Source organism: Lepidochelys kempii, chromosome 2 (genome assembly GCF_965140285.1).
Source record: "Lepidochelys kempii isolate rLepKem1 chromosome 2, rLepKem1.hap1, whole genome shotgun sequence".
NCBI classification, from domain to species: domain Eukaryota; kingdom Metazoa; phylum Chordata; order Testudines; family Cheloniidae; genus Lepidochelys; species Lepidochelys kempii.
Window position 1 is genome coordinate 106,398,716 of NC_136381.1, and position 17,520 is coordinate 106,416,235.

Below are 17,520 nucleotides of genomic sequence, written 5' to 3' on the forward strand. Positions count from 1 at the left end.
TGATATGTTTGCCCTCCTTTGATTAGCCACCTAAGATAGTATTTCCAATCTTTGCTGGAGAATAATGAATAACATGGACTTGGTAGGAGTTTCAGACCAACAATTATCTCTGCATGTTTTGGGAGTCAACCATTTTAAATAATATCTGATTGTCATCTCAATGCCCAAGAATAATGATTAGTATGAACCTACAAACAGTAGTGGAATGAAATCAAACCACTTATTAACACATATATTTGTGAATATTTATTGTTATCGTTATGTAACCAGCTCTGCCAGAAAACCTGGTCTGCTTGTTGTTTTTTGTGCTTACTTATCTAGAGGCTAATTTTCTAAATTTTGTTTGACTCAGATAAAAAAAAACACTAGGCCTGTTGATTAGTTCTCAAACACAGTGGATAAAAAGGTAAAGGTTTCTGGGGAAGATAAATGGAGGATTTATGTTATATAGTGTAGTAATTTCAGACTAGGCATTGTTAATATGTGTAGCACCAAAATACCTAGCTGCCACAGAAAATATTAAGAACAGCATCGTTTCTATCAGAAAAAGGACCAGACTCGCCACACCTCCTTTGTTTTGTGCTGCTTTTGTAAGTGGGGTCACTCCTGGTGATTTTTTTCTGGTGGAAGCATTGCTGGACTATCCTGCTGCCATTGTAACTGAGGAAAGGTCTCTGAGAGGCATGAATTCTGTACTATGCTCTAAAAGTAGCAAGAGTTTTGTTTATCCTGCTCTCTGATGTAAGGAACTCCACAGCCAAGGTCCTTCCACTGAAAATACCCTGCCACAACCTCAAGAGTTTCACCTGGGCCACCATCCGCCTCAGCCTCCCTGTTGGTTGCAACTATCATTGTTGAGAGAGAAGTAGCCTTTGTGATAGTTAGGTCTCTGTGGATACTACTGTTAGGATAAAACAACACCTCATGTCCCGTCTAGTTCATCTGTGTTTCTTGTGGCAGCCTGAATTATCCTGTCTTGGTCTTGGCTTGCTAATAGTAAATTAGTGAGATCATCAGTCCATTTACTGACCTCCACAGAGGCTTCCTGTGGGCATTCTGGAGTGTTTGACAGCAATGCATTCTGTCATCAGGAACTGTCTTGTTCTAATGTTCATGTTGAATTTATTGCTTGTGAAAGGTGCCGACCTGACAGCACTGAAGACTGAAGTCTTACTTATCCCCTATACTGGTACAGCACAAGCAGCAGCTCTGCAAGCTTCTGTATACAGCCCTGCCAGTGTGCCTCAGCACAACCTGATGGGGGCCTTCTATAGGGATGAGAGAATAGTTTATTCTGCGTTGCCAGTTTAGCACTTGGTCTGTCTGCTGAGGTTGCCAACAAAGTTGCCAACAAGTGTTAATCATGCTGATGACTTTTGTAACACAAAGAACTGTCTGAGACCACTAACCTCGTTTGCAAAGATCACCGTACAGCCATCAGATGCTAACACCTTTCAGTCACTACCAACTTGGGCTGGAAATTGGCATCACATTTGATAACAAGTATCCTTTTTTTCCCCCCGCGCACATACACCCACCCATGAAGAATCTTCTGATTTCATGCTTTCCAAGGAAAAAGCCCAAAATTCACACTCCCCACTCTTCATCTCTGATTGAGAAGCTCTAACATCGGTGGATATTTTGTAACTTTCAAACAATATGTATATTCTCTTAGGGCCAATATTGCAAGGGGCTAGGTGCATCTGAGACCTAACCAAACTGAGGCATTCAGCACCACTTGGAAGCACTCATCACCTTGCAGGATTAGACCTTTATTGATCATCTTCAACAGCAACTTTGTGCTGAAAAGCTTTTCTGTTAACCTTGGCTGCGGCACTGTTGCCTTATGTGCCAGGAATATGGGACAAAATGCACCACCAGTACTGTCCTCTATGCGTGGGACACTACTATATATGTGCCAACTTTTCATTAGAATGCTGGCACTTCAGATAACACCACCATGTTTTCCAGCCACCAGAAATGAAGTGGTTAAGATGTTGTTACTTCTTCTCTGTTTTACCATTTATAGCATACAGTTGAACAAATGCCAGATTAGCCATTGACTAAATGTAGTCTGATATCAGCTAGATGCATGCTTATATACTGTGCTGCAAAATGTTGACTTCCAGCTGAGTGCATTAAAATGGCTGCCTTTTACTTCACTGTAGGCTAGATGCCAGTGGTAATTGAAAATCAAGTAGGAAAAACCAGTGTTTCTCTTAAACGGCACATATTCTTTTTTTACATTCCAAACCAAGACTGGAGGCTCCAAATACAAAATGCACGGTGCCTTTGTGTGGAATACAGGCTTTCTCCAGCTTCACACTGGGGACATGCTATGAAATCAGTTGGACAAAGGGATGGGAAAAACAGTTTATCTAGTAAGGTATCTTCTCAGTGATGGGGAACAAAATAGTAGGAGCTTCGTCAGGTAAACTTGAAATACTAATCTAATGTGTGAACACCAGGGTGGTGTTTTAAATGTCCCTATTATTATTATTACTATTAACTTTTTCTGACAGAAGAGTTTAGGTAAGGCCTCTTCATATTGTAATGCTGCTATTATTTAATATATTTAAAACATACTAATACAATGTTTTGTTAAAAACAGTAAAGGAAAACTCCCCTATTTTTTTTCCTTTCCATAAGCAGAAAGAATCTGGCTCTTCTGTCTGTCCCGCACACTGGAATCTTAGAGGAGGTAAAACAGTCGGAACTAAGCAGTATATCAAATTAACTGTTGTAGTGTCCAAAGATAGGAACCAGGAGATGCTGGCAGTTACTGCTGTGTTCTTCTAAATTAGGCAGTGTCCCCAGCAGGTGGCTCCAGCCCCAGTTTTAAACCAGGAAGTGGAAGTAGGAGCTGAGGCATTCCTCAATTATTTTTTTTTAAAGCTGTTTGACAAGGATTCCAGCCCTGGATTTTTGGGTGTATGTGATTTTATTATTGAGAGGTGGTAAGTTCTCCAAAGTTAAGATCGCAACTACAGTCCTATTATAAAATTGATTTTGATTTCCTCTTTCTAGTGTGCCCAAGCCCTCCCTCCCCCAAAAATCCAGAAAAATCCGTAGACTTTCAAATTTTTAGGTTTAATTTTCATTGCCTGTTAAATACTTTTTGAAAACTGTATGATTAATGTCAAACAAATATTTGCTGAGACTTCAAAATAGCTCCTTTTGAATTGTTTGCCAGCTGTTTAACGTTTCATTATCCCTATGTCTGCCCAATAAATCACATGGATTCACAAAATCTGAAATGTAGATGTTTTAACACTGACTCAAACAGTCACTAATTAAAAACAGACATGATTCTCTGTCAGTGAAACAGATGGAGGAAAAAAAATGTCTTTGACCTGTGTACTAGCATGGCTACTTCTCAAACATGAAAGAACTCCAGGATCTGGTAAAATGATTCTTCCTCCATTCCTTACCAAAATGGCCTTGGCTTAGGGCAGGGGTGGGCAAACTTTTTGGCCCAAGGGCCACATCGGGGTGTGAAACAGTATGGAGGGCTGTGTAGGGAAGGCTGTGCCTCCACAAACAGCCTGGCCCCCACCCTCTATCCGCCCCCTCCCACTTCCCGCCCTCTGACTGCCCCCCTCAGAACCCCTGACTCATCCAACCCCCCCTTCTCCTTGTCCCCTGACCGCCCCCTCCTGGGACCCCTGCCCCTAACTGCCCCCCAGGACCCCACCCCCTATCCAACCCCCCCCCGTCCCCTGACTGCCCTGACTCCTATCCACACCCCTACCCCCTGATAGGCCCCCCGGGATCCCTGACCCATCCAACCCCCCCTCACTCCTTGTCCCCTGATTGCCCCCTCCCGGGACCCCCGTCCCTAACTGCCCCCCCTTAGGACCCCACCTCCATCCAACCCCCCCTGCTCCCTGTCCCCCCCCTCCCGGGACCCCCCGACCCCCTGGGACCCCACCCCCTATTGAACCCCCCCCTGGGACCCCACCCCCTATTGAACCCCCCCCGCTCTCTGTCTCCTGACTGCACCCCCCCCAAACCTCTTCCCCATCCAACTGCCCCCTGTCCCCTGACTGCCCCCCGGGACCTCCTACCCCATTCCCCCACCCCCTTACCATGCCGCTCAGAGCGCAGGACAGGCTTATTGGAAAGCCTGGGAGGTGGGCGGGGGAGGAGCCAGAGGTTAGCCTCCCCAGACAGAAGCTTAAGGGCCGGGCAGGTGGTCCCGCGGGCTGGATGTGGCCCGTGGACCGTAGTTTGCCCACCTCTGGCTTAGGGGGAATGTGCAGAGATCCCTTTTCCATGTAACTGAGGAAGAGAGTTTGAAAGCCTGATTTTTTGCAGTGGTACTGAACACCACTGCTCCTACTAACTGCAATTGGACTTGTGGGTGTTGAGCATTTATGAAAATCCAGCCCTAAATGCTTAGATACTGAAATCAGTACAACAAAATCATATATAAAAACACACCCAAATGGCTCAGCGTTTCAAGTTATTGGCTTCGTGATGGTAAACACATATTTTTATACTGAGTAATAACAGCATACTTATTATGTGGGAAGTTAAGACTGAGTCCTTAACGTTCATTTCCTTGCTTTTAAGTGCTTGGGTTTTGTAAGTGATGTTGTCACTTAGCAACCCTAACTGGATTTGGAACAAAGTGTTTTTGCTTTTGGAATGTATGCAACATATCTATAAAGCACTATACATTGAGTAATAGTTATATTTTAAAGGTGGTTGTTGTCTCAAGCTAAGTAAGCCTGATGTTGTATTCTGTTCATGAGATCTGCGCGCCATGCTATTTATGATCATTAAGATTTTGTTGCCTACTTCATTGTCTGAGTAAACATTTGGAAATGGTTTCAGTAAAACAAAATTATGATTGACATTAAAATGGATTCTACTTGGTATTTAAAAATGTATTTTTCCCATATAAAATATCTACCTTGAAAAGAATTTCTATGATGTTGGACTCTGTAATATATTAATAGCAGCCATGCACTAACCAACTGATTGGAAGTAAAATGCGTCACTTTAGAAAATCTTCATAATTGATTGCGTTTTGGAATTTTGATGGCACTTGGTAACCATAACTCTTAATGAATGGTGGCATAATGTGTGCAATTAGAATACCTCCTCCTTTTTAAGATCCTTTGCCAACATTCAAAATACTACTAAGCAACCGTACTTCTTGAATGTGAACTAAAATTTACTCCTGCTCTACATTAAGCTGCTCTTAAACCACCAGGGGCCTGATTTGTAAACCAGGGACCAGAACTTCAGCCAGTGTAAATTGACTTAGCACCATTAACATCAGTGGATCTACATAGTTTCACACCAGATGAGAATCTGGCCTCAAGCTTTTTTTTGTAGGCACAATTTTGCATTGACAATTTACTAAGAGCATAGAATTGTGCCCACAAAAATGGAAGCCTGGTCTGAATATCAGGCCTTGTAATTCCCTAAGCTATGTGCAATAAAACTAGTGAATTGTGAAAATGTTACTTTTTAAAAACAGATAAGCCCACTTCATTTTAAAATTTCTGCACTATTTGTGATACATCTTTCCTCTTTCTTGCCATCATACAAAAGGAAAACTCCTTACTGTGAGTTGTTATGACTCTAGGAAGCAAAAGACCAGTTAGCTATACCACTATAAAAGGCAGAGTCCTATCCCTTTTCCATCAGTCCTTTGAATACCTCAAGTCTGTTATTCAGTCCTCTTTCCCCACCCCACCCCTTCTAATTTTTTTTGGTGTGAGTTTGGTGCTTGTTAAAGATACTGTATTGACAGCTCTGGAGGCTCAATTCCTCTGCTTATCAGGTACCTCAAACAGGTACCTTATGGGGAGTAGCAGTGAAAGTTTCCCCAAGCTGCTCTATCAATATGCGTTAATTCTCATTGAAGGAACTAACTCAAGGAGCTAGAGGGTAGTTGTCTCCCTGCTTGTTCAATCCTTGACCTTTGCTGAAACTGCCAACAAGGGTGCCAGTTGTGCTAGTGTTATTTTGTGATGTGGATGCCTGTCCACAGGGAAAATAACACCAGCCAACTCATTTCACATAGGCCACTGCCCAACTATTCACTCTTAGCCACTGTTGATCACAGCTGACTCTCCTTGCATTCTCATGAGGGGTGAGGCAGCCCTTTCATCCTTCCTGCTGTGTAACGCTGGTTTTACTCAGTTGTCTCTTGGGGTACGTCTACGCTGCTGCTGGGAGGTGAAATTTCCAGCTTGGATAGACATGCACAGGCTAGCTGTGTTTGAGCTAGGATGCTAAATATAGCCATGTAGCTGCCACAGTGCAGGCAGCTGCACAGGCTAGCTGCCAGAGTACTTATCTATGGTCCTGGGCAGGATTGTACTGGAGTGGCTAGCCTGTGCCACTGCCCAGACTACTACAGCTACACTGCTATTTTTAGTGTGCTAGGTCGGTCAAAGGTAGCATCTGTGCATCTCCCTGAGATGGAAATTATGCCTCCAGCTGCCGTGTAGACTGACCCTTAAGCACTCGTACAGCCAGCACTGACTGAGAGTCCTGTTCATCTGAGATATACACTAGCAAGTAAGTCATGCTTCTGGCTCAGTCGCTCGTTATAGGTTAGGACAACTCATTGACTGTCTGGATTTGAAGTGTACTGAATCCTTGTGAAGTCTGTGCTGAGTTTGTGGAACTACTTTGCCCCTCTTAACCATGCATTGTGCTTAATGACACAGCTTCCACTAAGTGAAAGGATTGCCATTCTTTCTGATGTGGGTGGGATAGTCCCAGTTTTAATGGATCTATGCTGCTTCCTGCAAGCCAATGTACTGACTGTAAGCCCCATTGTGTTCCACTCAGATGAAAGGGTCTGCCTGCCCAGGTCCAGTGGCAGGATTAGGGCCCTCATCTGTGCCAAAGTTAAAGTCCTCAATAAATGTTGGGCTCCCAGACATTGCATTGCAGCATTTTGACAGGAGTAGCATTGCGTCTCAGTGCAGCTTGGTTTCACATTGATGCAGTATCACACACTGTGCGAACACCAATATCAATGGCCCAGCGTTGTGGCACTGAGGCATTACTTTGTCCACAAAAACTGTCCATGGGAAATGCTGTATGCTGGTTATTTTGAAGATTGGCGCTAATCACCAGTGAGAGGCTGGCAGGTAAAACTAAGTGAGTAGGCTCGGAGAGAACTTTAAGGTAGGTATGGAAGGCACAAGACATCTCAAAGCCAGAAAATATATGCACCAAAGAAGCAACTACACAATAAAACATAAGATGTTTCTTGGCATTTCCAGTGTTATCAAGACTCTGGCTAACTTTTGCAAATTAATCTAATCCTTTGTTAGGACGTAGTAGGCATATTCTCAGCTGGTGTGAATCAGCATTGCTCCCCTGAAGTGAATTGAGCTATGCTGATTTTAAGTCAGCTGAGAATTATGGGTTGTAAGGTCTTCCATAGGTACACAATGAACACTCATGTACACCTATGCACTAGGGACCTGCTCCAGAGCCCATTAAACTCTGTTGAAAGACTCCCATTGACCTTAATGGGCTTTGGATCAGGACCTGATCTTGCCTGCATTCCCACATGTGTTAAAGTTTACTAATTCGCTGATGTTGGCTCAGTTTGGAAAACCGCTGCATCTGATGGCTGATCTGTCTGGGGGAAAAAGCAGTGTGTATTGGTCGGTTGTCAATCCAGATAAAACTAACTCCCTGTCCATTGCCATCAAGCAGCCTCCAGCTTCAGATTACAACCAGCTCATTATTAACCTGTCTAGATGGGACATCGAGCAGGTGACATCTCTCAAATATTTGGGCAGTGTCATAGACAGTGCTGGAGAATGCTTAAAAGATGTGGCCACTTGTATAGCAGCTGCTGCTGCCATGTTTTGGGCATCAAGTTTGCTTCATGGTCATATTTAATGGCATCAGGCTTGCTGTGAAGCTGCAGATACATAGAACTGCTGTTAGACCAACACTTTTAAATGAAAAAATGAAATGTGGGCACTGAGGAAGACTGAATAACATTGAATTGATGTTTTCATTTCTCATTGTCTACATCAGCTGCTCCATACTAAGTGGCAGGACAAGATCAGAAGATCCAGAGCCAAACCCAGCAAGCGCCTCCATTGCCATTTGGTTAATTGATTGAAATGATTTCTTGGTAGAAAATATCACACATAGTATATCAGGAATAATGTCTAACTGGGTGGGTAACTTGGCCTCCAGTTTCTGCCTACAGCCATCTACAGTAAAATCTCAGAGTTACGAACACCAGAGTTACAAACTGACCTCATTTTGAACCAGAAGAGCGCAATCAGGAAGCACCAGCACCCACACACCACAGCACTGTGTTAAACATAAACTATTTTTTTTTAAAAAGGGAAAGTCAGAGTTACAACAGTCTGCATTCCTGAGGTGTCTGTCTGAGGTTCTACTGTCACAGACTTATTGTGCACTGTAAGAGCCATTTTATATATAATTCTTTATATTTTAGACCAGAGGTCCCCAAATGGTGGGGTGCACCCCTTAGGGGGGTGTCAAAGAACATTTTTTGGGGGGAATGGCTCAGTCCCGTGCCAGCCCCCATGGGGGGGTGGCTAGGGGCACCACCCAGCTCTGCTCCTGCCCCCAGCTGTACCCCAGCCTCGGGCCCCTTATCCCAGTCCATGTCTCCCACTCCTGCCCCTGGTTCCAAGGGGTAGGGGGCGGACAGGGGTAAGGGAGGGCGTGAGGTAAAAAGTTTGGGGACCAATGTTTTAGACTTATGTACATCTTTGCATGGAACTAAGGTCAGTTTGCATAAATAGTGCATGAGAAAAAAAGCCCTTTCCTGTGGGGATGATAAGTTAAATGTACACTATAAACATCCTTAATTAGGTATTGCCAGCTTGAAAAATGATAAATGCACATCACTTTTCAGTTGTTTGCTGTAAAAATGACTGACTATATTTTTGTCCTTCATAGTAACAGTGAATGCTGCAATGTACTTAAGCTGTAAAAAATATCCTAGGAGTTTTTCAGTCATTGTTAAAATATTTTGTTCACAATGATGGGATTTGTTTTTTCTTACCTTGTTTTGGACCGGTCCAATGCTTAACCAATATAGTTCTGATGTCCCATATAGTTCAGTCAAAACGAGATGTGACCTGAACGTTACCGGTTGAAAGTAACTGAAAGTGTTGCACTGGCATTCAGTAAGTTTCTGGGCAGAGTTCAAGGTGTTGCTCTAGCCTCTAAACTGCTAAATATTTTAACCTCTGGGCCCCTAAATGATTTACATCCTAGTCTGTTAGATATCCTCTCTCTGTGATACTGCTGCAGTTGTAACCGTTAGATGCACTCAATATCCTATGAAGAGACAGGTTTCAGAGTAACAGCCGTGTTAGTCTATATTTGCAAAAAGAAAAGGAGTACTTGTGGCACCTTAGAGACTAACCAATTTATTTGAGCATAAGCTTTTGTGAGCTACAGCTCACTTCATCGGATGCATACTGTGGAAAGTGTAGAAGATCTTTTTATGCACACAAAGCATGAAAAAATACTTCCCCCCACCCCACTCTCCTGCTGGTGATAGCTTATCTAAAGTGATCACTCTCCTTACAGTGTGTATGATAATCAGGTTGGGCCATTTCCAGCACAAATCCAGGTTTTCTCACCCCCCCACACACAAACCCACTCTCCTGCTGGTAATAGCTTATCTAAAGTGACCATTCTCCTTACAATGTGTATGATAATCAAGGTGGGCCATTTCCAGCACAAATCCAGGGTTTAACAAGAACGTCTGAGGAGGGGGGGGTAGGAAAAAACCAGGGGAAATAGGTTACCTTGCATAATGACTTAGCCACTCCCAGTCTCTATTCAAGCCTAAGTTAATTGTATCCAATTTGCAAATGAATTACAATTCAACAGTTTCTCGCTGGAGTCTGGATTTGAAGTTTTTTTGTTGTAATATCGCAACTTTCATGTCTGTAATCGTGTGACCAGAGAGATTGAAGTGTTCTCTGACTGGTTTATGAATGTTATAATTCTTGATATCTGATTTGTGTCCATTTATTCTTTTACGTAGAGACTGTCCAGTTTGACCAATGTACATGGCAGAGGAGCATTGCTGACACATGATGGCATATATCACATTGGTGGATGTGCAGGTGAACGAGCCTCTAATAGTGTGGCTGATGTGATTAGGCCCTGTGATGGTGTCCCCTGAATAGATATGTGGGCACAGTTGGCAACGGGCTTTGTTGCAAGGATAGGTTCCTGGGTTAGTGGTTCTGTTGTGTGGTATGTGGTTGCTGGTGAGTATTTGCTTCAGGTTGGGGGGTTGTCTGTAGGCAAGGACTGGCCTGTCTCCCAAGATTTGTGAGAGTGTTGGGTCATCCTTCAGGATAGGCTGTAGATCCTTAATAATGCGTTGGAGGAGTTTTAGTTGGGGGCTGAAGGTAATGGCTAGTGGTGTTCTGTTATTTTCTTTGTTAGGCCTGTCCTGTAGTAGGTGACTTCTGGGAACTCTTCTGGCTCTATCAATCTGTTTCTTCACTTCTGCAGGTGGGTATTGTAGTTGTAAGAATGCTTAATAGAGATCTTGTAGGTGTTTGTCTCTGTCTGAGGGGTTGGAGCAAATGCAGTTATATCGCAGAGCTTGGCTGTAGACGATGGATCGTGTGGTGTGGTCAGGGTGAAAGCTGGAGGCATGTAGGTAGGAATAGCAGTCAGTAGGTTTGGCCCAACTTGATTATGATACACATTGTAAGAAGAGTGATCACTTTAGATAAGCTATTACCAGCAAGAGAGTGGGGTGGTGGTGGTATTTTTTCATGCTTTGTGTGTATAAAAAGATCTTTTACACTTTCCACAGTATGCATCCGAAGAAGTGAGCTGTAGCTCACGAAAGCTTATGCTCAAATAAATTGGTTAGTCTCTAAGGTGCCACAGGTACTCCTTTTCTTTTTATGAAGAGACAGTGTCTAAAGTAGACTAGGATCTAAATAATGTAGAGATCCACTGGTTAAAATGTGTTTTTTTCAATGAGGGGTACCTTACTCCTGGAATTCATTTTCTCCTCCACCCACTTAGTCTATTAGAACCCATATTTGTTAACTTTCTCAGTGTGCTCCAAAGCCTCTTTCCCCCCTAGGCTTTTGAAGAGAAACAAGCATGTAGGCCTACAGGACATGAAGGGTCGTGGTTTTGAAGCCTTGTGAGAGCTTTCTTCTTTGGGCGGCAGTCTTATTAAAGAATTTTGAAATTGAACATTGTGCTGATTTTTAAATCTGGTGGTTTCTTAAATAATGCAAGCATGGGAACGGTGATAAAAATTTCCATTGTGAAAAGCTACTGGAATACATTAATAAGTAACACAGAGGAGACTGAATAGCAGGTAACTTCTAAGATCAAGTATTCTGTGTAATCTTAGAGTACTGGCAATTACAAAAGTTGGCTCAAGTCAGCTGTTAGTTGTGACATACTGGGCTCCTTTTAAAGGTGTATAAAAAGGCTTGTGTTGCTTAGTTTTTATTTTAGCAGTAATAGGGCCAATTTGATGCTATCAGATAAAATAGAGTCATGAATATATGAGTAAGGAACATGTTGAGATCATTGTGCTTTAAAAGCCACCTTTTTGAGTCTTTGTCTAGCTAGTCAGGCTACGATATAACATTTCTGGTAGCTGGTGAATCTGTGGCTCATTGCAGTAAAATGATATGTTCTATATGAGATGGTGTCAAAGGAATATAATTGTATTATGGAGCTATATAAATTTTATGGAAAAGGCAAGACATTTGGATCAGGAGCCACTGATCATTTAATAACATTCTTATTATACCTCTTATTAATACACACTTAGCATTTTTTTTGGTATGTTAGTGTTGTCAGCAGCAAGGTTAACAGATTTTTCTATGGCTTTTTTCAAATAGATTCTGCAGCAGTTGTCATCTTATCTCAACAATCCACTAATGGCCATAACATTCCAAATATCCTTGGCTGAGTAAGAATCTTATGAAATGTGCTAGTTGGCTTTAGATTCTGATGAATCTCAATGGAAGAAGTGGGAGGCCATCACTCCTTTCATTTATCTCTAGAGATGACTGGAAATAAAGAATGAAAATCTAAACAAAAATATCTAAGCCAGCTCTGCAGTGGGGACACTGTAGTTCATTGAATGGCAAGGTGATCTTTCTGCCAGTTGAATTTAGGAAAGGATTGACATAATCTAGATTGATGCAAATACAATCTTTAAAACTCTTTGATTAAATAGTGTTACTTTATCAGTAATGAGGACTTGCTTGTCCTTCCTTAGAGCCCAGGGCAAGGTTCTGTTCTTCCACCTTGTGCCCGGTCTACAGTAGGAACATTTTGGGGAAATTTCCCACTATTGCTAATTCTGAATATAAACGAGGTCTGTGTGTGTTTACGCACAAACACAGAAAGGGTCAGAGAAGAGAGGGCTTTGCTTTACAGTGGCTTTTGTATTGGTGGGAAAGGGTGAAAGGTGACTTTTTTATAAGTGATACAATGCGAAGAATTATAAATAAAACCAATGAAACTATTGTCCTTGCAGTAAATCAGATTGCCTGTTCCCTGATCTTTCATGACCACCTTGCAGGTCATATGACATCTCCTGATAAGAAACCCCTGTCATGGGTTTTTCCCCGGGGTGCAACCTGGAACTGGAGTACCTCTGAGCCCTCTGTTTCACCAGTCTGGGTTCCCTTTCACACTGTGACAGTGTGACAAGCTGCAAAGCCCTCCAAGCTTGCCCTCATACAAACATCCACACCCAGCCATGTTCATGAATGCTCTCCCAGCCACTTCATAACCCAACAATAGAAAGGCTCCAGCCAGAATACCACCCAGCTCTCCAGCCTCGGATTCCAGAGCTATAACGTTCTGAGCATGGCCAGTATGAATTTATTACCCAGTCCACCCCTCCATCCATGTAGAGTGGACAATGCACTAGACCCCTGTTCCTGAGCAGATTTCCCTTTGCACTTCAACCAAAGCACACTATTTTAGGTAAAAATATAAAACAGATTTAGTAACTACAGAAAGTTAGATTTTAAGTGATAATATGTAATAGCATACAGATCAAAGAAGATTACCTAAGAAATAAACAAAATCACAATCTAAGGGCTTATCTACACCACCAGCTTTTAGCGACAAGACTGTGTCGACACAGCCTTGTCGCTGAAAGTCAGCGTGTGTAAACGCTCCTTGTTGGCAATTTTGCTGACAAAATACTTCCAGCTCTGCAAGCGGCGTTAGTTTTGTCGGCAGGAGACCGCTCACACTGTCACTTGCATCGGCAAAACTTTTGTCTTTCGTGGGAGGGCTTTTTTAAGTACCTGTGGAAGACAAAAGTTTTGTCGACATCTTTTCATTGTAGACATACCCCAAGTCTTATACACTAGACAGGATTTGAATCAAGCAGTGTCTCACCCTATTAGTACAAGCAGGTTAGGTTTTGCATACATAGGCACGAATCCTCTTTTCCAGCCTGGGACCAGCATTTTCCCAATTCGGTCTTTTTCTAAAGTGCTTCCAGGTGTTCTGTTGTGTGGGGAGTGAGACCCATTGGTGATGTCATGTTCCCCTTTTACAGCTTCTTTCATAGAGCGGGAACCGCTTTGTTCCAAGACAAATTCCCAGCTCAGTTAGTGGAAAAAATACAGCTACCAAAAAGGAGTTCAGTACAATGTGATTTAGTGACAAGCCCTTGCATCAGGGTGGATAAAAATCAATGATTTAAAAAAAAAAAATTAAATTGGATTTTTTAATTTAAATTGGATTTTTTTGATAAAATGCTTTTTGAGGAAAAAACTTATCTAAAGATAGTTTTAATTAAGACACATTATAGCTCAAAGATATCTCATCATGGAATAGGGATTATAAATTCTAATTCTATAGTATGAGACAATATATTCATGTAATGTTTAAGAAAAGTTTTGTAAATGAGTTCCAATAGTTCATGGATTAGGGACCCAATTTTACGGGGGTTCCACAGGCTTCTGTATAGATTATTTAGGTAAATCTTTCTATCTACCCAATGGGACTCAGTGCTCAGTCTAGAAGATACCATCAGAGATGCTTAGTTTTGCAGTTCTCAAACTGTGGATTTGTGTCTCCAGAGGTAACATGCTTGCTAACAGCAAAAATGTTTTAAATAAATAAATAATATACAGAGGTGAGAAATAACAGACCTCAAACTCTATTGTCCCTCTGCAAATTTGTGTACACAGAGTCAATCACTTACCTCTCTCTAAAAGTGCAAAGTTTCAGAAAGTTCAACTAATAGAAGATTGTTGGGGGCATAATAGATCTGGACAAGGAAAAGAAGTCTGGAGATTCATGTGAGAAGTGAGGGACATATGCTTGTTTTGTGAAAATATTATATGTTTGCTGTTGAAGAAAAAAATCCAGAATACTTAACATTGTTGTTTTAGTTAAATAAAACAATTTAAATGTCTGTCTAGTGATGTTCTCCTCCTAATACAGCCTGGCAAGAACATTCTCCAAATATTAATGATTAACCTGTTGAATTGGAGATAGTTCACTTCCCAATGACTTCATAAATATCTGCTTCAATTACCTTTGGTAAATGAAATAACCAAACAATCATTCATTTTCTGATATAGCTGTAAAACTAATCTTAAAAGTTTTCAAAATAAATCAATGTTTAAAAATGTATAGTGTGTACCTTCTAAAAATGAAACCTACATCTATCTCTGAGTTGTGAAGAATATGTAGTAAGGTTATAACAACCAACAAGAATGCACTTTTATGTAGAAAACCATGATTAAATCGAGTCTTCCATGATTTAAATCAAATCCACCCTGCCTTGCATGCTCCAATGAGTCATTGCAGCCATTATCCATAGGTTGTCTGAAAGGTCCTCAGGTGAGGATAAGCCTTTTCCATGGCCTATTGTCTTTGTTGATGGACCATTCAACTTGAATAGCCCATTCATGACGTGCTGGCTAGCTTGAATGCAAACGAAATTTTGGGTGTTACCCAGGAGCAAACACATTTGAAATACAAATACATAGTCAATATTCATAACTCCAGATGCAAAATGATACATTCATACAAATAGGATAACCATATTCAACAAACCATAACTTTTCCATAGACACCTCTCATGACATATATTGTACAAGATGCTACATAATTATATCATAATCATATTACTATGGTGAATATGTGGTGCAGAGTGTCACAATCCACCCTTACTAAATTGGGAGAGTATGTTGAAATGAAGAATTTATTTGGTATGCACAAAATAATATTTTGTTGATGCCAAAATAACATTTAAAACAGTAGGATCAGATTTTTCCAAAGTTCTCAGTTCCAACAATTGGAGCCAGGTTTTTCAGAAGAACTCAGTTCCTGTGTAGGCACCTAAATTGACTTTTTAGCAGTGCTTAGCTCTTAGTAGCTCCCACCATTCTCAGTGCGAGTGGTTGGGTGCTAGGCACTTCTGACAGTCTGGCCCATTGGTTTTCAAATTTGGAGCATGGGAACTGGAAGTAGATTTCTTATGAAATCTTGAAAATGTAGGTAAATGAATGCTCTGTATTAAACACTAAGTTTTCTCCACTTAAAGTTGTGCAGTATAGTGGTTACCATAACCAGATCTGCCAGCAGTCTGGGACAGGGTATATGGCACCTCTGTTTTCAGGTTCTCTGGGGCATCTGCAGTAGGTAGACTTCATCTGTTCAGAGGCCCTGTGCCTCCACAATGGCTCTGGGACTCCTGTCCACCTCCTTATCTCCTTAATGGAGGTGGTAGCGCAGGGGAGCCACAGAAGAGGTAGCACAGCCAAGGACTGTTTTTGTTTCCTCAGTAATCTCTGCAGGCTGAGGAGAGGGTGATGTGTGTGCGTCCCACCCCCTGCCTGTCCCACTCACTGTTCCTTCTTACCATGCAAATCCTAACCCTCATCCCTCTAGAAGGGGGAATATGATATTGAGGAGTGGTTGATCCCTCATACATTCCCACACCCACAATACCTCCTGCCATGTTCCTCATGGTGTGAATAAACCGGACTTTCCCCCTTCGTTAGAGAGAAGCTGCTGAGACACATGATTCTTGGGCTGATAATATATTTAGACCGTTTATATAAATAACTTCCTTGGTGTAAAATAGTATAGCAATCCTTTATGATGATGCAATTATGACTTAGGGGTCTACCATATTATGACATTGCTTGGGTTGTTTTGATAAAAGATGTTTGCAAATGACAACTCTGCTTTTGCTTTCATCAGAGGCCAGCAGAAACGGTAGATGAGGAAGAAAATGAAGAAGAGGGAGATGAGGGAGAACTGAATGGAGATCAGGGAGAGGAAATGGGGGAGGCCGTTAATGGAAATGTTCTCCATAATGAGATAGAAGAAAATGAAGAGAAAATAAATGAGAATTATGAAGAAGAGCAGGAAGAAGAGAATCTTGGACAGCTGGAGGAAGAGGGGCCTTTCCACTTAAATGGTGAAACTAATGAAGAAAATGGTGAGGAAATGGAGCCGTTTAATGATCACAATGATCTTCCTCCTGAAGAAGAAACAAAAGCACCGGAGGACTTTGACAATCAAAGCCAGGTAACCGCTTATTCTTTCAATTTTTTGTTTTTTAAAAAAATAGATATTGCCTCATTCATTCAGCACCAGCGCTCTGTACTGCAATTGTAGTCCAGCTCAACCACGATGAGGCCCTTGGAGTCTCGTGGAGTTTCATCTTGCAGGAAAGCGATTTCCGCTCATTTACAACCCCTCTCATCCTGTGGCTACAACTGCAGAATTCTTTCTTCAACTGGCAAAGAATGTATTTGTTGCTCCATCACTCTGGCAGGTCTTTGTCCTGCCTTTGTGGGTAAGTGGGGTACTAGAAATACAAGACTCCTGCACTCTCAAGAAGAGCAGGGTGATTGTATATGTCAGTCTTCACTTCCTCTGTCAGACATAGCAGGGGGACAGTGGGATGCACACAAGCATGTCTACTGGTTCATGAAACCAGTACCTTGTTTGTTTGGCTGAGTTGCCCTGCACAGAAGTTGCATTTAATAAGTGTTGCTGTCCTCATTTCAGGGAAGTCTTATTGATTTATTTAATTTTTATATTTTCAGATAGAAAAGGACTGTTAAAATAAACAAGAATCTTAAAGACAGGGGATTTCTCTTCATGGGATTTTAAAACACAAGTCTCGTCCCTTAGGACAAGGGGTGGGGCATGCCACAAATTTAGGGAGAGGTGCCTCATGCTGTACTGCTCCATTTGCTGATAGGAGAGGGTCTTCATCAGCAGGAAATGGAATCAAAAATGTCTGTGTCACGTATGAAAAGCCCCAAGTGTTCGGTAACCTGAGCAGTGGATAGATTTCCTGAGATTATGTGGTGCATGGGTTGTAAACTTAACATGGCACTCCCTGACTGGATTCCTCAGTGTCAGGGATAGGACAACTGGGGCCAGCTGTCTTATTGTATACCATTAAGAAGTGAAAGTTCCTGTACCTCCCATGATGCTCCACAGGTACCAACTTCCCTTGGTGCCGGTGGGTGCTCGCAC

General features: G+C 42.0%; 1 protein-coding gene across 5 annotated transcripts in view; it reads left to right on the forward strand.

The window, feature by feature from the left end:
• DCDC2 (doublecortin domain containing 2) overlaps window positions 1-17,520 on the forward strand; it is a 237,775-nt gene that overhangs the window by 127,157 nt on the left and 93,098 nt on the right. For all 5 annotated transcript variants that reach the window (XM_073331884.2, XM_073331883.2, XM_078851592.1 and 2 more), the window contains exon 12: window positions 16,228-16,557. In XM_073331884.2, the coding sequence (XP_073187985.1) occupies window positions 16,228-16,557 (330 nt within the window). The remainder of the gene's footprint in view (window positions 1-16,227; window positions 16,558-17,520) is intronic.